This window comes from Lampris incognitus, chromosome 11, assembly GCF_029633865.1.
Source record: "Lampris incognitus isolate fLamInc1 chromosome 11, fLamInc1.hap2, whole genome shotgun sequence".
In the NCBI taxonomy this organism is placed as follows: domain Eukaryota; kingdom Metazoa; phylum Chordata; class Actinopteri; order Lampriformes; family Lampridae; genus Lampris; species Lampris incognitus.
The window spans coordinates 1,655,446-1,678,113 of record NC_079221.1 but is presented as its reverse complement, the minus strand read 5'-3'; the positions used below and the strand labels follow the sequence as shown (position 1 = coordinate 1,678,113).

The 22,668-nt window shown below is 44.4% G+C and overlaps 2 protein-coding genes across 3 annotated transcripts; one reads left to right on the top strand and one right to left on the bottom strand.

The window, feature by feature from the left end:
• Positions 1 to 752: 752 nt before the first annotated feature.
• nme9 (NME/NM23 family member 9) lies at positions 753 to 8,256 on the top strand. The gene is made up of 16 exons (XM_056289322.1): positions 753 to 792; positions 988 to 1,091; positions 1,199 to 1,270; positions 1,394 to 1,510; positions 1,674 to 1,743; positions 1,976 to 2,058; positions 2,192 to 2,284; positions 4,217 to 4,371; positions 4,739 to 4,935; positions 5,200 to 5,344; positions 5,436 to 5,543; positions 5,708 to 5,859; positions 6,016 to 6,160; positions 7,142 to 7,404; positions 7,736 to 7,855; positions 8,116 to 8,256. Exons 1-16 carry the CDS (start codon positions 768 to 770, stop codon positions 8,184 to 8,186), a joined length of 1,920 nt encoding a protein of 639 aa, XP_056145297.1. The 5' UTR covers positions 753 to 767; the 3' UTR covers positions 8,187 to 8,256.
• smarcal1 (SWI/SNF related, matrix associated, actin dependent regulator of chromatin, subfamily a-like 1) lies at positions 1,463 to 22,287 on the bottom strand. Of its 2 annotated transcripts, XR_008810999.1 has the most exons (19): positions 21,453 to 22,287; positions 21,024 to 21,357; positions 20,857 to 20,907; positions 20,401 to 20,661; positions 20,235 to 20,285; positions 19,948 to 20,131; positions 19,334 to 19,484; positions 17,864 to 18,022; positions 17,570 to 17,635; positions 16,766 to 16,906; positions 15,880 to 16,098; positions 14,035 to 14,105; positions 12,503 to 12,605; positions 11,520 to 11,702; positions 10,543 to 10,643; positions 10,273 to 10,369; positions 9,781 to 10,020; positions 9,542 to 9,679; positions 1,463 to 1,483 (listed from the first exon to the last, which is right to left on the bottom strand). XR_008810999.1 is itself a non-coding variant. In XM_056289321.1 (18 exons), exons 1-17 carry the CDS (start codon positions 21,783 to 21,785, stop codon positions 9,823 to 9,825), a joined length of 2,703 nt encoding a protein of 900 aa, XP_056145296.1. In that variant the 5' UTR covers positions 21,786 to 22,287; the 3' UTR covers positions 9,387 to 9,679; positions 9,781 to 9,822. The 2 variants fall into 2 exon arrangements, 1 of the variants encoding a protein (XP_056145296.1); XM_056289321.1 differs by lacking the exon at positions 1,463 to 1,483 and having other exon boundaries at positions 9,387 to 9,679.
• Positions 22,288 to 22,668: the final 381 nt, after the last annotated feature.

Sequence of the window (22,668 nt, the reverse complement as noted above, 5' to 3'; positions counted from 1 at the left end):
ACTATTATATTAACTATTTTATGAACTATTTTATGAACTATTATATTAACTATTTTATGAACTATTATGAGCTATTATATGAGCTATTATATGAATTATTATATGAGCTATTAGTTTGTATGAACGGTGGAGAGAGGGTGGCAAATAACCCCCAAAGTTGCCGGCTCTATTTTCCGCCCGCAGAGAATCTATAGTTGCCCTTAAGCAAGATAAAGACCAAGCCGGCTCAGTGGATGGAGGACCTAACTCAAGCACGCTTCAAGTCTCTGCGCGTGGATTTTCACATCGCACTGGGGCGCATGGACGGAAGGAAGGAAGAAAGAGCGCGTGGACGGAAGGAAGGATGGACGCATTGACAGAACACAATAAAAACACTACGCCGTGGCTTGGGAAGTGCTCCGGGCGCACTGATGCGGACGGTGAATGAGCTTTATACAAGCAGGGAATGTGCACGTTTGCTTTGTCCAACAGCGCCCCTCAGCGGTGGCTGGAAACCAAAGAGAGGACGTCTCCGCTGCGAGCGGAAGTACCGTTGCTTGGCAACCGAGAGGTAAAACAAGCAGAGCAACTCTCCGAGCTTTCTAAATGGCGGGCAAGAAGAAAGAAGCGAGCCTGCAGGTTGGTGACGGACAGCTTGTTTCCAGACACATCCTGGCTGAGTGACGTGTTTCCTGACTGACGGCCTGTTTGCGCCCCTGCTTTTTAACCGGTCTCGCTGCTTTTTTCCATTTTAGGCGTGTGTCACAAACCAAGCGCAGTGGGACGAGATGCTCGCCGCAGCAGGTTTAGCAGGTACGCTTCCGACTGCCAGGACAGACGCGCTTCCTCAGTAAAACCACGTGAATGGAGAAAGACGTCTGAACGATAAGCGCGGTGGAGTGACTTTAATTTGTTGTGTGTTGCTGCCCCGCTGCGGTCATTAGGGGAACTGCAGAATAATACGCCTTCCTTATTAAGCCCCTCTGCCTCTACCGACCCTTTCTGTAGTTGTGGACGTGTACCAGCAGTGGTGTGGTCCCTGCCGGGCTGTGGTCAGTCTCCTCCGCAAGATAAAGAACGAACTGAGTGACGACCTGCTGCACTTCGCAACGGTAAGCCCGAGACAGGCAGGAATGTGATATGGGAGGAAAATCTGACTAGAAAGTCCTAATCACTTAATGTGTGTGTGTGTGTGTGTGTGTGTGTGTGTTCCATGCAGGCTGAAGCAGACAGCATTGATGCTTTAGAGAAGTATCGAGGGAAATGTGAGCCGACCTTTCTCTTCTATGGGGTGAGCGTGTGTGTGTGTGTGTGTGTGTGTGTGCGTGTGTGTGTCTAAAGTGTGCGTTAGACATGGTTGCGTTCACCGTGCATGTTGCAGAGCCAGCAGACAGTGTGTGTTTTGGGTGAGCAGGGAGGAGAACTGGTCGCTGTGCTGCGTGGGGCCGATGCCCCTCTCCTTCAGAGGATGATTTCAGAAGAACTGGCCAAGGAGAGGCTGATCCTAGAACAAGGGGGCGAACGCATAGTAGTGAGCTGGATAACAAACACACACACACACACACACCTGCATGCTCCCATGTGCACACAAGTGTTCACATCTGTGTATATGGTACACATAAACCCTATTTTTTGGCTTTCTTGTTTTTATATTTTCTTTATTGATTTCTTTTTCTTTCTTTTTTGTATGGCAGGTTAAAGATGAAGGTCTAGTGGACGAGGAGGAGGAGGAAGAACAGCAACAGAATGATGAAGGCCTCCTTGGTACTGTGAAAAAAGACTATCTTGTCTTCGGATGAATTGTCCAGTCTTGCGGCGCTGTCATCCGCGCTGATGTTTGTGTTGGTGTTTTTGTTCTGTTCGGTCATTCATCATCATCTTCATCATCTTCATCATCTTCTGTGGTGCGTTTTGCTGTCTCAGTGGTATTAGGTCTTACCCAAGATGCTTTTCTCTTTGTCTTTGTCTTCTTCTTGCTCCTCCTTTCCTTCTTTAGTTCCTGCAAGGAAATCCTACACCGTGGCCATCATCAAACCAGACGCCGTTGCTCACGGAAAGGCAAATGAGATTATTATGAAGGTGCAGTACAGGGAGAGGAACGCCATTTGTTTCCTTTACATAATAAGAGTGTCTCACTCTGCCCAGCATTGTTCGTGTTTTCATACTGATCAGCACTGACGTGATGGCTATGTACTGTGTTTTCTGTGGGTAGATTCAAGATGCCGGGTTTGAAATCCTGGCCCACGAGGAACGCATGTTGACTGAGTTTGAGGCTCGAGATTTTTACCAGCACAGAGCAGCAGAGGTACGGTGTGACAAAGTGCAAGACTACAAACAGGACGTTTGCATATGCAGATCTACAGATGAGGATGATACAAATGACATTATTTACAGAGAAGGATGATGGGATGAGCATGCAGTAGTGCATTTCAGAGAGCCCCTCTCTGCTTGAACAAGCCCTTGTTTAGGGGGGAAATGGGGGGGGGGTTGACATACAATGACATAGTCAGAGAGACTGGCATTAGGAGTTTACATCCTGATGGGAGAGCAGCACAGTGAAATCATTTCAGTTAGTCGGCAAGATATCATGGATTCACATGTATTACTGCATGAGGCTCAAAATAGCGCTGCCATGTAAGCAGATTTGGTTTTCGCTTACCGAGCAGTTGGTGATGAGTGCAAACGATTAGAGAGTCAGAAAATATATAGGAGGAATCAGACCAGGGTAAAGTTCCCAGATTAGGGCACACGTAAAGCAGGAAAAATGCACAAACATAGGAGCATATCTACCACATGTGCCTTCTGAATACGGATTTTATTCTCCATTCACACCCTCTCTTTCCATGTCTTGCACTACATGACTAAAAGTATATGGCCAAAGCATATGGACGTCCTTTCTAATGAGGGGGTTTGGCTATTTCAGCCACACATCCGTGCCATGCAGTCTGTCTCTACAGACAAACACTGGCAACAGAATGGGCTGTACTGAAGAGCTCAGTGACTCTTTCAATGTGGCACTGATGCCACCTTTTCAACAAGTCAGTTGGTCAAATTTCTGCCCTGCTAGATCTGCCCTGGTGTACTATGAGTCCGTTATTGTGAAGTGGAAATGTCTCAGCAACAACAGCTCAGCCGTGAAGCAGTAGGACACACAAGCGCACTGTACAGGACCCCTGAGTGCGCAACACATAGCGTGTAAAAATTGTCTTTCCTCAGTTTCAAAACACACTACCGAGTTCCAAACTGCCTCTAGAAGCAATAACAGCACAAGTGCAATGTGCAATGCCAAGCGTCGACTGTAGTGGTGTAAAGCACACTGCCATTGTTCTCTGTAGTGATGAATCATGCTTCACTATCTGACAGTCTGATGGACCAATCTGGGTTTGGCAATGCCAGGAGAATGCTACCTGCCCAAATGCATATTGCCAGCTGTAACGTTTGGTGGGGGAGAAATAATGGTCGGGGGGAAAAGTCCATGTTTTGGGCTTGGCCCCTTAGTTCCAGTGAAGGGAAATCTTAATACTGCCGCATACAATGACATTCTAGAGTTATGTGCTTCCAACTTTGTGGCAACCGTTTGGGGAAGACCCTTTCCTGTTTCAGAATGACAATCCCCCTGTGCACAAAGCAAGGTCCATAAAGATATGGTTTGCCGAGTTTGGTGTGGAAGAACTTGACTGGCCTGCACAGACAGAGCCCTGACCTCAACCCCATCCAACACCTCTGGGATGAACTGGAATGCCGAATGTGAGCCAGGCCTTCTCATTCAACATCAGTGCCCGACCTCACTAACACTCTTGTGGCTGAATGCAAGCAAATCAACACAGCCATGTTCCAAAGTCTAGTGGAAAGCCTTCCCAGAAGAGTGGAGGCTGTTATAGCAGCAAAGCAGGGACCAACTTCATATTAATGCCAATGGTTTTGGAGTGAGATGTTCAACAAGCACATGTGTGCTGTTCAGCTGTCCACATATATTTGGCCATGTAGTGTTTGTCTTTGTCTCACATGTTAGCATGTACACATGCATACTGTGTGGGCCTCTGCATGCATAGATGTGAACTGTATATGCACGTGTCCCTGGATTTGAATGTGTATACCTGTGTAAGTGTGTTTTGTGTTAATGGGTGTGCTTGTATAGTTGCATGCTTGCTACACATGTATAGATGTGTGTGCATGTACATGTTTATGTCACCCACACTTGGGGTGGTACTCATGTGTACGCGATGGCAATTTGCAGGCTTGCTTTGAGGAGCTGGTGCAATTTATGTCCAGTGGCCCCTCCCACATTCTGGTGCTGTCCCAGGTAGAGGGATCAGCCAATGTTATCCCAGCATGGCGAGAGTTCATTGGCCCAGCAGACATGGAGGAAGCCAAGAGGGACATGCCAACAAGGTTACCTGTTCACAGTGATATACAGTGTTTCACTCAGACAGATCATTTGTAAACCTACCATGCTCGCAGAGACTCATTAGACACCATTGTCACAGAAGTCATCGTCCAGTATGTCTAATTCATAAACATGAACACTTGTATATATGCTCTCATTTTAACGTAGGCCTTAAGTGAGTCTTAAGCTCTGTGAGTGTTATATGACCATGCAGGGCATTCTATAGCAGGTATTGTAAGGTCTGGACAAGCAAATTAAAAGCACATTTTAGCCTGCTCCGTCAGACACACCCAAACATTCTGCTCCTCCCTGCTTTAACACCAGCTGAGTAACCATCTGTTCTCCTCTCCTTTCTCCCGTTGCCTCCTGCAGCTTGCGAGCGCAATACGGCACACAGACGCTTTTCAACGCCGTGCATGGTAGTGAGGACACTGACCAGGCCAGCAGGGAACTCGCCTTCTTCTTCCCCAACTTCAGAAGCGCCTCGGTAGCAGAGCAGGATGGGGAGGAAAAGCGTGTGGAGAGAACACTGGCTCTCATCCGGCCTGACATTGCCAGAGAGAACAGAGGTAGGAATTATGCCAAATACACAAAGTATGCACATAGACATATGCACGCATGCATGCATGCACGCACGCACACACACACACACACACACACACACACACACACACACACACACACACTTGAGCAAATATATGCCCACTGAATGAAGTGCACAGGAGCACTTGTTTAGGTCTCTTTACCAGTTCTTTAAGCTAGCTTTCAGACAACAGAGATTTAGATGGCAGCTATTGATCTTGATTACCTATGAGATATTTAATGTTCCGCAGAAGAGATCTTATCTCAAATCAACAAGGCTGGTTTCACGGTGGCTCTCCAAAGAGAGGTGATGTTGTCAGAGGAGCAGGCTAGGCAGTTCTACTCAGAACATGTTGAAGAAGACTACTTCCCTGCACTGCTCAAAAACATGACCAGGTAATCTCCAGTTGTCCAAATATAAAGAAAAATGTCAGCCATACAGAGTACCATGATATTGAAGAGATATATTCAATATGTTTCTTTGCAGTGGGCCCGTACTGGCTCTGGCTCTGGCCAGGAAAGGCGCTGTCGATCACTGGAGGGCCATCCTTGGTCCCACTGATGTCAACAAAGCCAAAGAGGGGGCTCCTGGTTGGTGAGTTTGTGTATCCCTAAGACATCTAAACTCTCGTCTCACTAAAATCAGCCAAAAGGATGTCACTAGGGTATAACACATGGAGTGGCGTTTGTGCTACCTGTCATGTTGCCACTTTCATTCACACACATGTATTAACCACCCTTACATCCTATGTGTATTAGTCTAAGGGCCCAGTTTGCTGTGGAGAATGAGCCTATCAACCAGCTACATGGAAGTGCAAACACTGAGGCGGCAGAGCGAGAAATCGACTTCTTCTTCCCCAAGCAGCGGACCCTGGCTGTAATTAAACCTGACGCCATGGAGAAACACCAAGGTTCAACGGTGTCAGTCAATATATGGCTTAATTTGCCTCACATTTATAATGCACACCATGCCAGCAAATTTCTTTATGTGAAGAGATGATGCAGCCGACAACTTGGTTACCACTAGATGTACTGTTATTCCAGCTCCTTTCTATTTATTCTGACAGAGGAGATTCTGGAGGAGATCCGTGGGGGAGGGTTCTCAGTGATGCAGTTGAAGGAGACAGTTCTGTCCAGGGGGATGGCTGAGGAGTTCTACAAAGAGCACAGGGACAAGCCTTTCTTCAGCCAGCTGGTGGAGTTCATGTGTCGGTTAGTCCATCTCTGGACACAGCCACGAGAGTAGTGCAAACTGACTACAGCAAAACTGCCCCAATTCCCATTAGCAGTGCGAGCTGCAGTCAACCTTTTAGTCTTAGCATCTTAGAACCGAGGCAGCCCCAAGCAAGTGGCTGGAAAGTCCATCTCGATTTCATTCTTATTCCACTGCACATCTCGATTCTAGGCACATCTTCCGCTCCGATAAACCCCTTCACTGGGTTGTTACACAACTGATCAAACACAATGGGCATAGAGATGTGTGCAGCTGGGCGCTTCACTCTGAGACAGTCTTGGCTGTCACTCTCATGGTTCTCTAAGGTTTAGCCATTACTGTAGCGACAGATCCAGACATCTCAGGTCATCCTAAGGCGATTTAGAAAAACAATATTGATAGCCAAAATAGTTTTTACCCCTTGCCATGTTTTTTTAAAACCTACTGTCCAAAGGCTGTTTGATAATGCTGCAGGGAAAATGCCTAGATAATAAATGGATTTCACTCCACTGTGCTGCTCATTACATCTTCCATACATTGTTTGTGTGCTCTTTTCCATTACACATGTCCCTTGGCGTGTTGACAAGCTGTTGAAGTATAGTCATCAAGAAAACCTGTTGCTTTTAATTAGTCAACACAAACATAAACCTTGGAAGAGGATGTACTCATCGCTAAATCTGTGGGTGTGAAAGGTGGGTGTGCATGTCCAGCTAGTTTTTGGCAGCCATCGGTCCAACTGGCTGTTAAAGATGCAGTAGCAAAAGGCCAACTGACTAAGCAAACGTCATAGAAAAAATGAAAGGCCTTGACCTAACATGAGAAGTGCTGGCAAGCAGGGGGAATAATGCACTCTCTCAGTTGCCATGTTAGCCTTGATTTCAAATAAGCAATGGATTAACTGCCCATAAAAGGGCACCTTGAAATCAAATCGATCTGTGTTATCTCCCCTTTGAACGAATGTGAATTTCTGACTGTTCCAGAGGACCCTGTACAATGCTGGTCCTGGCCAAGGAGAACTCAGTGGAGGAATGGAGGGCTATGATGGGCCCCAAAGACCCAATGCAGGCCAAAGAGACAGCACCAAGCTCCTTGAGGGCCCGATTTGCTTCCGACATTCTCCACAACTCTGTCCATGGCTCCTCCACTCAGCAGCATGCTGAAGAGAAGATCCGCTTCATCTTTGGTGACATCTGCTCGGACACAGAGTTAACCAGCAACACAGAGCTTGACACCGCCCTGCTAGGTAATGATGTACACTTGTGAGTTGAGGACAGTTATTATTGTACACAACCTAATCCAACAGCCAATTTGACAGCTAACATAGGATGACTGAGATGAATTTACAGACTCATCAAATTTATTTGGGAAATTCACTCCATCACAATCAAATCAAGGCCCATTTATATATTTATAGAAAAAGAGCAAGATAGTTTTGATGATGCCATAAATTCAGAAATGTTGAGACCTGCCACAGGAGAAACCTCTGATGATGTTCACCAAAGACATGGAAGTACTCTAAGCATGAGACGCAACTGAGACTGACTACTCTTTTTAAACATATCATACATTCCAAGGAGACGGCAGAAACTCTTCAGATACCAACAATGGACGAGGAACGGTTGTCTCTCCCGAACCGGGGAAAACGGATGGCACTGATCTGTGTAGCGTCACAAACAGCAGTCAAAACGTTGAAGGTAAAACGTTATAATGGTCTTCCCACGTACTGTACAGGGCTCATTCAGTTTTGTTTCGTATGAACCAGCCTTCAAGTGCATTTTGGTCGCCCATTGTGTATGATGTTTATTCTAAATGTGCTATATTTTCTTTCCCTGCTTCATAATTAACAGCTCTGAGAAATAACCCTGGTCCATTTATTACTCAGATAAGCTTCAGCCCTGTATGACTGACGTTCTCAACAACCACACTCGTTACATCGACAATTTTCATTTTACAGGTGACCAGAAACTTGAACCAAATCCTTGCAGCCTTCAGACCCCCGAGACTCAAGAACAGGACCGACATTAAACCATTATCTACAATCTTCCTCTCTTCTGTTATTCTGTAAACGAACAATACTACAAACTGTGTTGCTGTAATGAAAAATACACCTTTTACGTGTTTTATGAACACTTTCATATGAAACTTTTTTTTCTCACTCTATATTGTAGTGTTAATTGACATACAAACTAAAGTTAGAGAAGAACTATCCTTTCACAATTCAACATCAATATTGTCTTGGACTCTTTAAAGGGTTTTCTGTTGATTGTGACGGTTTCTTGGTCGATTTTGTTCCATTTGAAGTGGCAAGCATCTTCAACCTGGATGTTCTCCTCCGTTTAACAATGTCCCCACTTTTCTTTCCCCCCTCCAGTAGCTTCTTTGCTATTGCAATTCTTTCCTCGGCAAGCTCTTTTGAGAGTGTGTCCGTTAACCTGGGAACTTTGGTGGCCCTGGTAGCCAATAGCACATGGTTTAGGCCCACTTGGACAGGTCGCACAAAATTCCAGTTGTAGAAGATTTTAGACAGGATCAGGGTGATTACTGCAGCTATGTTATTATGATGAGTTGGTCAGCAAATATTTTGTTGCTTGGAAAACTTTCAGGAAGCACCGTTTGTCACCATAGCAACTAATCAAGTTCCGAGTTCCGATAGCTTCCATTGATTTCATTCAAGATTGTGAAAAATAAGGTTTATTACATGTTTATTTACATTAATTAACCAACTGAAGGATTTTTAAACAAAGTTCATACCAGACATGATAAATCGATGTCAGCGACATCTGAGGGAAATGAGCGCTGATTACTCCAAACAAACGAGACCTTTTGTGGGTCCATCCATCATCCAAACCGCTTATCCTGCTCTCAGGGTCACAGGGATGCTGGAGCCTATCCCAGCAGTGATTGGGCAGCAGGTTGGGAGACACCCTGGACAGGCCACCTGGCCATCACAGGGCCCCCACACACACATGTAAGGGCAATTTAGTACGGCCGATTCACCTGACCTACATGTCTTTGGACTGTGGGAGGAAACCGGAGCCCCCGGAGGAAACCCACACAGACACGGGGAGAACATGCAAACTCCACACAGAGAATGACACGGGATGACCCCCAAGGTTGGACTACCGCGGGGCTCGAACCCAGGACCTTCTTGCTGTGAGCCAACCGCGCTAACCACTGCACCACCGTGCTGCTTTTCATAAATATATTACAAAAAATACAAATTAATTTGATGAACTTTAATTTATATAACCCACAAATTTTAAGAAGGATCTGTGTAAACCTTTGAAAATTGCAGTCTGATCAAAATGTAAAAAAATTTTTCAAAACATGTAACTTCCTAACTTGCTCAGTACTTGAGACATGACCGCATGCAACCTTACTGTAGATGATCCATGTCATCATCTGCTGTGAAAGTCCTCTGGAACATCTCTGTGATGGTACTCTGCAGAGTCCTGAACAAATTCTGATGATAACTCTGGAGACAACCAACCTCTAGATGTTATCTTCACAGGCACGTCCTTTGAAAAAAAAAATGAATATGTTGGTTCAACTTTATGAATTATGCTGGCTTGGGGACTTTAACTTTTGTGAGCAGTAACACAAAATTTGATCAAGTCACCTTTATAGAATTTTTTCAAAAGCAGAACAGATGCTTCCCAGGTCACGTAGTGAAACAGTCTTTGATGCATCTCTTTTTGTGAGGGCTCTCTGTGACTATGTCATCATGCTGTCCGTAAGCGTGTCCCAGGTCATCTTCTTCCCAGTCATCCAGAGCATCCAATAAGACTGCCTCATCCATGTCATGATCTGCTGTGAAAGTCCTCTGGAACATCTCTGTGATGGTACTCTGCAGAGGGTCCTGAACAAATTCAGATAACTCATGAGACAATCAACCTCTAGATGTTATCTTCACAGGCACGTCCTTTGAAAAAAATGAATATGTTGGTTCAGCTTTACAAACTATGCTGGCTTGGGGACTTTTAACTTTTGAAAATGACTACATCATTGCGAGTCATACAGCCTACATTCATATGTAATGTCCTAGGTGCACTTAGTTCCCTAGTAGACAGCAGGGTTACTGAAGGTTTGTTATATCTTATAGAAAGCTCACCTTCGAGTGGAAGGTTGAATTCAGTGCATTTTCAGAGAGGTTTGACTCAGAAAGGCCAACCTGCTCCAAGACGTTCATTTTTGCCTGGATCATGGGCCTAGAAAACAAACACATCATGCTGGCACAGTACAGCAAAACCAATTCACTAATTGAGACAACATACATATTTGAGAACCTGTGTGAACTTCATCCTGGCCTACCTGCTCAAGCTAGTTTGTATCTGACTGTCAGAGGATGGACTTATTTGAAGTGTCACCTACAGATACATACCAGAGGTAATCATCAGCAGTCCCTTTGGCCACCAGGTAGTGAATGTTTACATTGCCGGTCTGCCCAATGCGGTGCACCCTATCCTCTGCCTGAATGAGAACCTGCAGAAAATGAGGAAAATCAACTATGCTGTCACTCAATGTGACCAAACCTTCCAGTAACAGCAGATGCCAAACCAGCACAGAACAAAAGGTAGGATGGGTATTAGAGTCGATGCTAAAAAAAAAAGAAGAAAAAAGCATACCTTAAATAGGTAACAACATTTGGTAAATTATACAGTACTAGTCAAAAGTTGGGACATACCTACTCATAGTAGGGTTTTATTTTCTCTTGGCTTTCCCCCCTTTTCTCCCCAATTGTATCCGGCCAATTACCCCACTCTTTGAAGCCGTCCGGGGAGGGCTGCAGACTACCACATCTCCTCCGATACATGTGGAGTCACCAGCTGCTTCTTTTCACCTGACAGTGAGGGGTTTCACCAGGGGGACGTAGCGCATGGGAGGATCACGCTATTCCCCCTAGTTCCCCCTCCCCCCTGAACAGACGCCCGACTGACCAGAGGAGGCGCTAGTGCAGCAACCAGCACACATACCCACATCCGGCTTCCCACCCACAGACATGGCCAACTGTGTCTGTAGGGATGCCCGACCAAGCCGGAGGTAATGTGGGGATTCGAACCGGTGATCCCTGTGTTGGTAGGCAACGGAATAGACTGCTACACTACCCGGACGCCCCGGTTTTCTTTATTTTTACTAAATTTCACTTAAGTACTAAATGAAACAACTTTTTGGTTGGGGGGCATTTCAAAATGGATATATTTTACATTTAAAATCGTTTGGGATTGAAATTCAAAAATTGGCAATGAATTCAAGATTCTGAAAAACATTCATTCCATCAGCTGTGTCCAAACTTTTAAGTGGTACGGTGTACTGTAGGTTTTACAAATATTTTACAATGGTTGTCATCCTGTGCCTTACCCCTGGGTTCCAGAAGAGTTCTGCGAAGACGACCAGGTCAGCAGCGTGCAGAGTAACACCCATGTTGGCGGCAGTGATGGACAGCACTGCCACGCAGCTCTTAGTCGAGTGCTGAAACTTCTCACACAACTGCTGGCGCTCCGCTGATGGAGTGGAGCCATCAATACGGATATAACTGATATTCTGTAGTGATGACAGAAATTAGTTCAAAGTTGCAGTCACACTTTCTAGAACATTAAACCAATGACAGTTCCTCAAAAGAGAGAGAAATAAGCGGAGTCATCAATAATGAACCAAATCTCAAAGACACTACTGTGATTTCCCGCTTTGTCAACAACCCACAAACAAATTAACTCAACACCCTCAGAGTGAAGAATACCAAGCACAACAGTGAGGAGAAACAGGGATAAATAAGTGCATTTATTTGTCTTAGCAAGTAGGCAGCAGGGTAGCATAAGTGAGTAGGCAGACTTTCCAAATGTGGACCTAAACTGGGCAAGCATCTGCCCTACTAAAGTGTCCTTAAGCAAGACACTAAATCCCTCACCCCTACCTGCTTTACAGACACTGTTCTGTAAATGACCATGCACTCTGAGAAAGTGGACAACGGAAAAGAGCTATCATCTAGCAGCTAAATAAAAGTCACATTATTACTATGAGCTGAAATGTGAGCTCTCCTGCCCAACATCAGTTCGGTGGGGCTATAGTAGTGATGAGAGTTATTATATGAGAATCATAATGAAAGACCTCGAGTCATTTACGGATAAAGGAATCTTTTGAGTTAAAACACAAAATAACTTTTGCTGTTTTATTCAGCACTAATAATTGGTTGTAGGTTATGGATATTTCCATTTGACTCCCTAAATGAAAATAGGGTTGCTTCCAGAGATCCCGCTATCTTCCACTGCCAACCAAGTTACACAGAGCAATTAACCCAATTCCACCTAATACAACAAGAATGTGTTGTGAAAGATTTTAATCACCTTCTTTCCAAGTTCTTCAGTGATGTGGTCCAAAACCAGTTTGTGATGGGCAAAAACCAGAAACTTCTCCCTTCCACATTCCAATATGTCCATGATATACTGCCTGGAAATTATACCATTGCACAGTCATTCAACAGCTTTTTAGTATTCTAATATTTTCAGCACTTAAATATTTTAGTATTTCTAACTTTTTAACACTGATGTATTTTCATTGTCTGTACTTTGTATCATCTTGTTGCATTCCAACTGCCCTATTTGGGACATCTCATCTCATCATCAGCCACTTCTCCGGGGTCAGGTTGCGGTGGCAGCAAGCTAAGTAGGGCACTCCAGATGTCCCTCTCCCCAGCAATGCCCTCCAGCTCCTCCTGGGGGATCCCAAGGTGTTCCCAGGCCAGATTGGACATGTAGTCCCTCCAGCGAGTTCTGGGTCTACCCCAGGGTCTCCTCCCAGTTGAACGTGGCCGGAAAACCTCCAAAGGAAGGCGCCTAGGAGGCATCCTAATCAGATGCCCAAACCACCTCAACTCGTTCCTTTCAACGCGAAGGAGCAGCGGCTCTACTCCGAGCTTCCTCCGGATGTTCGAGCTCCTCACCCTATCTCTAAGGCTGATCCCAGACACCCTATGGAGGAAACTCACTACCCAAAGCTCATGACCATAGGTGAGGGTTGGAACAAAGACTGACTGGTAAATTGAGAGCTTTGCCTTCTGGCTCAGCTCCCTCTTCACCACAACGGTCCGGTACAACGTCTGCATTACTGCTGATGCTGCACCAATCCACCTGTCAATCTCCCGCTCCATCCTACCCTCACTCGTGAACAAGACCCCGAGATACCTGAACTCCTTCACTTGAGGCAACAACTCATCCCCAACCCAAAGGGAACAATCCACCATTTTCCGGTAGAGAACTATGGCCTCAGACTTGGAAGTACTGACTCATCCCAGCCATTTCACACTCAGCTGCAAACCGCCCCAGTACGCGCTGAATGTGTTCAGTACAAGCCATCCGGTCCTTTTATAACCAAAGAGAGAGCTTTGGCCGTATTCTCGGCAAAAAGGCAAACCCGTTTTCGATGGGTGTCGGACTTCGCCGAGGTTGTCCCTTGTCTCCAATTCTGTTTATGATATTCATGGACAGGATCTCAAGGCACGGCCAAGGTGAGAAGTGTGTCCGTTTTGGGAACCTCAGAATTGCATCTCTACTCTTCGCAGATGATGTGGTTTTGTTGGCTTCATCAGAACGTGACCTCCAGCATGCACTGGGGCAGATATTTGGGACATTTAAAGTTGAAAGTCAAATATAACATTGAACATGGCACAAAGATGATTTTGAACAAAGCACATTCTACTCAATCTTCCCTATAATCTTTCAAAAATAATTCAGTAGCCACCAAAAGTGTTGTATCAACATAGTAGTCTAGGGGGAAAAATTACCTTTTCCTAAGCATCATTACGTGACTTGTTTCATTGAACTTGTCAGATATAAGCTGATATGATGTGCAGATTCTCTATAATAGCGTGTACACATACATAATGACTTGCAGCTTGGCCTCAGCCGTGTGGCTATAGAAGATGAGCAGGGCCTCTTTCTCTTTCATCTTCTGAAAATGAGATAAAGAAGAGCATGAGATAAGAACTGACAGGATATTCTGTTTGATAAGATCACTCTTACAGTTAAAAGTGGGAAGATAATGCACAACCAAGGTCAACTACTGGCTCAGATCAGGAGCATATAAGTAATGATAAAATACTCCTCTCTGTAACGCTCTGGTCACTTGAAGGCAGCTTCAAATGCGTGTATATTTGGCGTTCAGGGTCTCCCTCTAATAAAGCTACAACAGAGTTCACCTTTTAACAATGGAATGAGTCCTCTTTCAAGGTACCAATAAAAGAAGCAGCATTCCATGGGCAGTAATTAAAAGCACTTACACTACCGTTCAAAAGTTTGGGATCACCCAAACAATTTTGTGTTTTTCATGAAAAGTCACACTTATTCACCACCATATGTTGTGAAATGAATAGAAAATAGAGTCAAGACATTGACAAGGTTAGAAATAATGATTTGTATTTGAAATAAGATTTTTTTTACATCAAACTTTGCTTTCGTCAAAGAATCCTCCATTTGCAGCAATTACAGCATTGCAGACCTTTGGCATTCTAGCTGTTAATTTGTTGAGGTAATCTGGAGAAATTGCACCCCACGCTTCCAGAAGCAGCTCCCACAAGTTGGATTGGTTGGATGGGCACATCTTTGAGCAGATTGAGTTTCTGGAGCATCACATTTGTGGGGTCAATTAAACGCTCAAAATGGCCAGAAAAAGAGAACTTTCATCTGAAACTCGACAGTCTATTCTTGTTCTTAGAAATGAAGGCTATTCCATGCGAGAAATTGCTAAGAAATTGAAGATTTCCTACACCGGTGTGTACTACTCCCTTCAGAGGACAGCACAAACAGGCTCTAACAGGTACTATTTAATGAAGATGCCAGTTGGGGACCTGTGAGGCGTCTGTTTCTCAAACTAGAGACTCTAATGTACTTATCTTCTTGCTCAGTTGTGCAACGCGGCCTCCCACTTCTTTTTCTACTCTGGTTAGAGCCTGTTTGTGCTGTCCTCTGAAGGGAGTAGTACACACCGGTGTAGGAAATCTTCAATTTCTTAGCAATTTCTCGCATGGAATAGCCTTCATTTCTAAGAACAAGAATAGACTGTCGAGTTTCAGATGAAAGTTCTCTTTTTCTGGCCATTTTGAGCGTTTAATTGACCCCACAAATGTGATGCTCCAGAAACTCAATCTGCTCAAAGAAGTGCCCATCCAACCAATCCAACTTGTGGGAGCTGCTTCTGGAAGCGTGGGGTGCAATTTCTCCAGATTACCTCAACAAATTAACAGCTAGAATGCCAAAGGTCTGCAATGCTGTAATTGCTGCAAATGGAGGATTCTTTGACGAAAGCAAAGTTTGATGTAAAAAAAATCTTATTTCAAATACAAATCATTATTTCTAACCTTGTCAATGTCTTGACTCTATTTTCTATTCATTTCACAACATATGGTGGTGAATAAGTGTGACTTTTCATGGAAAACACAAAATTGTTTGGGTGATCCCAAACTTTTGAACGGTAGTGTATGTTCAAATCTTAAATTCTTTGGCCCTCAAACTAGCTTGCTTGGGACTTATTTTAATCTCAAGCTTATTTTAAGCTTGATATTAAAAAAAAGAAAAAGAAAAAAAGGCAATTGGTCAAAACAGACTACAAAGCCTTTTTCACTTGTGTTAAGTTCCATAACCTTTTTCATGGCCTGGAAAGCACAATATTTGATTTTGAGGATTTCACAAGTTTTCCAGGAGACAACAGGAAGCCTGATGTGACTTACGTTGGGCTGTCCCTTGGCCAGCTCCTTAGCTGCAGCTGAGAGGGCAGCTTTGAGCCGGGTGTTGACTCCATCTATGGTCACCATGACAACCTTGCGCTGTTTGGCAGGCAGCTGGGAGAGGACATCGGACTTGAGGCGACGCAGCATCAGGCATTCCTCCAGCAGCAGCTTCAGCTCCCCGAGGTTAGACGACCCAGAGTAGTCCCAGCCCCAGGTCAGCTATGAGAGACCAGATGAAAGATGGATTGAGCGAAGAAGGTGGGGCAGGGAAGGAAGGAATAATGGGTTGGGGAGGGGTTAAAGAGAGGTGAGAGAGAGAAAAAACGTAGCTGCCTTTATTGCTTAAGTAGACAAGCTTTCAATTGTATAACTAAAAAAGGGAAAAAAAAGATTCTCTCAAACCAAAATCAAACAAATCTAATAATAAGCCAATTAAAATGTACACGACTAAAGTAGTTGTAATGTGTACAAGTTCAAGTACAAGGACGATAACAAAAGGATGGAAATAGATAGAAAGTCGCAGTCGGGTTATCATTTCACCTGGTATTAAATTTCATAAAGCACGCCGTTTTGTACACATCAACGGACAGCAGTTTGATAGTGCACTAAGCTCAACAACAAAAGCATTAATATTCCAAAAGTGTTGTGTGCCAGATGACAATCTCGTGACATTATGTCTCTTGTGCATAAAGTCAAACCCTCCCTCCAAGTATTGTAGAATATGTGTTGTAAACCAGACAGATAAAGAAGTCACAAATATCCCAGATCTAAAGTCCTCTGTGTACTCAGAGGTCTCTTGGAATCCCAGGCAATTACCACTTTAATGCCAACAGGGGCAGGTATTGACTATCACACTCAGTCATGGGGCCCAGAAGAGTTTAACTACCTGTTTGGCATTGCAGTAACGCATCCCAAACTCATGGAATTGTGGGAAGAGGGTGGGTCTGACAGCAAAGATCTGGGTGTAGAGCTCTGAGGGTCTGGACATGGCAGGGGTCCCAGACAGAAGGATCACCCTCTTTGCTGCCTGAGGACAGAAATCAGTTCTGATCAAAGTGAGTCAAGGTGACGGAGCAAAAAATTAACAGCATCCACTGAAACTGGTACGTTTTTGACAGTGGGTTGTCTGTTCACCAGTGACTTTCACAGATAAACAAAAGTCACTTTCTATATGGCATATTGATATAGATGAAGACAGGTATTGAACTCAGGGATCCAACAGCCAATGTAGCAAATGTGCAAACAATTATTTTCTTGCCTTGCAAGTTTGGGAATCATTATTTAATAATTTCTGAAAAGTTCTTCTTGTGTCTTGTTAGACAGCTCAGACACCAAGTGATACTGACACTGAGTTGAGTTTTATAATCTTAATTGAGTGTTGGATTCTGGTGCTCTGTCTGTTCCTGCTAAGATAGAAAAGATATTATAATTGAAAGGCAGCAACTCTAGACCTTCCTTTCTTTAGTTTGTAGTTTTGGTAGGACACTGTGTTACATATATCAAACCGCTTTGAGTCTGCTAGCATCTGCACAATTCAAATTCCCTGCAGGAGTTTATTGAAGTTTATCACATCTTATTTTACGGATTCAAGCTCTACTCACAACAGAGTTTCCCTGTATAACAAAAGCTGTACACCAATCCATTAAACTGATCCTATACCAAGTAAGAAAACAGAGGATAGAAAAAGTACCTTTAGCAGGGGCAAAGCAGCTTTCCATCGTGCGGTCTTCATGTTCTTAAGGAAGTGGGACTCATCCTACATAAAACAGCAGGAACATGTAATACAATCATATATAGTACAATCTATTTTTTTCCAACTGCCATTGCGTTCAACAACAATCACCCCTCATATTAATAACTTCATAAATTCATCAAAATTCAATGTCTGTTTATCTTAATTATGCCAAGGATTTAGGAGCTAACACAATTCAACCTGGAAAACAGTCACACCTACAAGACAAATGAGTTCAACCAGACTACTAACCATGATGAGGACATTAAAGTTGGCTAATTGCTGTTTGTCCATCCTGCTGAGGAGGTCGTAGCTGATGATGTTAACCAAACCGGAGCGCAGGCTGTCTTTGGCCTTCACCACCACGTTGATGCTGTCCGGACACACTGAGGGAAGCCAGCGTCTGAAAGCCTTCCAGAGAAATAATACGTCACCTCGACAAATAAAGAGGAAAACAGCTCCAACTCAATACAGCCCTTACTTCTGACATTGACAGTTTGTGTAATCTTTAATGGCTTGTGAGTGTCCAAGAAACATCTGATGAAAAAAGAATTAACATGTTTGTGAGCGACAGCTGATCAAAGGATTACTAGTCACTAATATTGCTTATAATTCAGCCTCACTAATGACACAATGTTTCCGTTTCTAAACAGCCAATCATGCCGTGTGAGACATTATCCATAACTGTGGCCCAAATGCTTCTGACAATTCACTTCCTTGCGCTCCATTTGCCTGTCAGATTAGCTTTAGCTCACTGAGTCACAGCTCAAACGCTTTGCAGCATGTCTGCCTGAATGCAAAAAGGAAAAACAGTGCCGATAAGAGTCCAGCCAGAGAGATGTTGATGTCCTTTAATGAGGAGACACCCTGTGACTACACTTCTCTTTGATTCGGAATCCTGATGGGGGCACTGAATTGATGAGGGATATATATATTTAGAGACTGGGTAGACTTTATCATCTTGTGAGTAGACATAAGACCAATAACAGCTTGTTTAAAACGTACAACTACAGTAACCTGTATGTGAAGGTGTTCACTAAGCAGAGAATAAATAGAACACAAGGGAAAAATTCAGAGGAATGATAGAAACCTGAGATAAACTCTCAAACTAGCCAGCGTGGAATCGTATGGGGAGAACCGAGGACAAAGGCCTGAGGCAAACAACAGTTTGATGATGTTAATTGACTATTTCAAGCTCTGAAGCTCTCATGTCAGGTAGTGCAAAACTGACAGAAAGACAATCAACAAAGTAGCCCTAATAAACAAATAAACAGCATAATATTCAAAAATGTCAGTTACATGCCAAGAAAAATTATTTATCATTTGAATTACCAATTGTACCCTTAAGAAAAAAAAAAGATGCCTGAAATTCAACACTCCCGTCTTCTCTGCTGAAGATAAATTACCTACCCGAGTGCAAGCAGCCTTTAGGGACTGCATTAAAATTCCTCAAATACAGAGTGCTTCAAGCACAAACCAGCATTATAATGTGTAGGGAACAGCTATGGCTTAAAGGGACAAGAGAGGTGGATTGTACATATATCCTTAAGAGGGAGTCTGTTGATTTAATGCTGACTATTAATGCCATTGGGCTTGTTGTCTTAAATAGAGAAAAAGTGATTAACTCAAATACCCACAAAACAATCAGAGGAAGGGCAATTTCAGCTAATTTACCAGGCTGCATAACTATGACTAACGAGATAGTCTGTTGAATATTTTTACCTCAGCCCAGGTGAATCGTACAGAGGAGGGTGACACCACGAGTAAAGGCCACTCTTTCCTGTAGTAGGCTGCAATACAGATGGCCTGCACTGTTTTCCCCAGGCCCATGTCATCAGCCAGCAGGAGCCGGCCTTCTTTAGAAACTGCAACACTACAGATACAATCAATGAATACTGATTTTTTTTAAAAACAACTACAGAATCTACACAGCGGCATAGTCAAAACTGATTCAATGCACCAAAATTAAAGTTACCAACTAGAGGCACAAAAAAAAACATTTTAAGGGGAACGACTAGGAACACCAATACTAGAACCTCCTGTTGTCTGTTTTTCTTTCTTATTTTTTTAAAGTTGTTTATTTTTACTAATAGCTTTATTTTGTTATTAAAAAAAACTTTACATTTTTTCTATTATTAATGTATTAAAAGAGGACATCCTTCATGCAAGACTGTGCAAATGAAGATGTAATGTCTGATGAATTATGAGAAAAGTAACTCCCTTCATTGACAAATGAGCAAATTATAGACCAACTTCCATGTCCAAAAATTGACAGAGCAGTTGGCTAAACTTAACAGGCAGAGTACAAGCACTAATGGGTGTGAAAAGGCACCTACTTGACTCCCTCCCTCTGGAAGGGCATAAGGCCACCGGTGAGTGAGGGGTCGATGCAGGAAAGGTCTGCCTCAGGGACCTCTAACAACCTGACCTGAGTCCCATCAAACCTGGCTGAGAAAGTCTGGATCACTGCCCTGGGTAGAGGCTCCACCTCCACGTCTGCTTTCCCACTGAGGACATCCACTAAGTGTGGAAAACAGAGTGATAAGACAAGATGGCAAATATAAAGGAAGCAAACAGGGAGATGCCGGTAAACAACTTGCACAACAGAGGGGATAAAACTCACTAAGTCCTTTGTAATCTTTCAGCAAGAAACTCCACTTCCTTGTTTTCATGTCTAAATACACAGGGGAAGAAAAAATGTTGGAATTGCAGGAATTAGCTAAATGTTAAATTCAAACAAGAGAGTCACAACTCATCAATGAAACATTGAGCATGTGATATATAATTACCATAGCTTTTGCTTGGCATTTGCTTGAAAGCAGCAACGACGTCAACATGGTAACCGATGTCAACCTCAAATTTTGACTGAGACACCAGAAGGCATTGACCCTGAAGAGTGGCTTTGGGTTTCTGCCAACTATTACAGAGCTTCAGCAGTGCTCCAATTGCTGCACCATCACGAGCACGACTAGATGCTCCAGTCACATCCATTGCCTCCATACCCTCAAGAGGCTTCAGGGACACACTGGAAAGAGTGCCAGCTTCCTCCACTGCAACACAGAGCCAACAGCAGAGGTTATGCAGCATTAGCAAGGGGGGGGGGGGACAGCACCATGACAGAAAATATTTAACTAATAAAACGATATGAACTTTAGATATAAAGAAGTTTGACCTAATCAGACAAAGGAAACTAATTTAAATGGCATTCTGCATATAAGCTGAGAAATTCTTTGTAATGTACATACTAAGCTGTTGATAGTCCCCAAGACTGAAATTCCACATCTTTGTCGCAGGATCTAAAGTAAAGATAAGGATATCAATCAGTGAAAAAAAAGAGAATCACTGGTTTGCATCACTTAACACTAACGGATCCTGTATCAAGAATAGGTTGAATGAAGTGTCCGGTGCTTACCATAGCTCTTAGAAGGTATTGCTTTAAAAACAGCAATAAGCTCTTTATGGTAGCCCACCTCTACTCTGAAGCGATCCTCTGTGTGAGACACACACTTCCCTCTCACAGAGATGGTGGGCTTCTTTGTTGGTGCAGCATTTACTCTTGAGGAGTTTGAACTATGGACACGCTCACTGCCTTGTTTGTAGAACAGGTTAACTGCACCAGTGGAGGTAGTAGAGGGAATAGTAGACTTTTGCTCTATAGGTTTAACTCCAAAGCTATCCCTGCCAGACAAGCCAGCACTATTCAAATGTTGACCCTTTGACTGATGAACAGGGTGTGTTATCTGCACCTGCAAGGAAAGATAGTACACACCATGTGGTAAAGCTTTCCCGAAACATGAACCAAACAGCAAACAAGAGAAGAGAGAGAGAGATGAGGCCTCACCTGTCTTGAAGGAGCAGCGTTATGGAGAACTGTCTGAGCACTTTCTGAGAACGACTGCGCAGAATGTGTGCCTTGGTTCTGTAAGACTGCTTTGAAAGGTGGAAGAAAAGGACCTGGTCGAGAAGCAGAAGTGGAAGCTGGCCCTGCTTGATGACCCGGGACACTGGGCGTCACCGGTACATTCTGCTGCCTACTGAAATGTCTGTTGTAGCCCGCCGATGTTTGCTGGTTTGTGGTTGTTTGCTGGCCAAGTCTTTGGGCTCTCCTCTCTAAAGCCTTCTGCCGGTTGTCTTCAATTTGTCGCTTCTGTTCCACAGTCAGCTGATCAGACATTGTTTGTTGGTTTGGACTTGCGGTTTACTCAGCTTGGTGCAGTGGGGCAGCTAGCGTTAACGCTAAGCTAACTCGCCTAGGAACGTTACACTCCGCAGTCACCCATAAGTCCACATGGCCGAAAATCAAGCTCACGCCTGGCCCACACATGTGACTTGCTGGTTACCGGAACCAGCCAAGCCGCTCATCCACCGGAGGTCCACCTGAGGTCGGCCGTCCACCTGAGGTCCACCGGAGGTCCCCAGGAGGTCCACCGGAGGTCCACCGTTGACAGGGTCAGATGGCGACGTTATTCGTGCCGCTAGCTGTCCTGTGCTAAGCAGTGAAGCTATCGGGCTAGCTAACGTACCCAGTGCACAACCTAGCAACAGCCAAGCGAAACCAACTTGTCCCGTGAAGCAACAGCGCGTCACGCTGCACGCGGCTCCCGCGTGAGTGACGGCGGGTTGACCGACAGACACAGCCGAACCTACACGCTCGAGCAAGCTCATGCGCCGCAGCCCGCCTAACGCGCGCGAGTCCGCCGCGCCGGAACTGACGTTTAATAACAGAGGAGCACGTGTTCCGCTCCCCGCGGCCCTCCCCCGCGGCCCTCCGGGGCCGGTTAGGCTCTACGTGACGTTTACCACAGTGTTGACCCCTCCTGTTTACTCTGCGTCAAACCACCACCTCCCCGCAGGCCTCCTTGTGGTCTGCATCAGCCCACCTGCTTCTTAGCCGGGGAGCTGTTACCAAGGCGACACATGTGACACATGTCAGTAAGGTGACCGGGAACGTTACGTTCAGTTCGACCCATTTTAAGAGCATCAGGCGTCACGTGTCTTCCTCTGCCGCGCGTGCGTCTTTCCCCCTGATGTCCCCTCTTGTGTCGCCCTGTTTAACC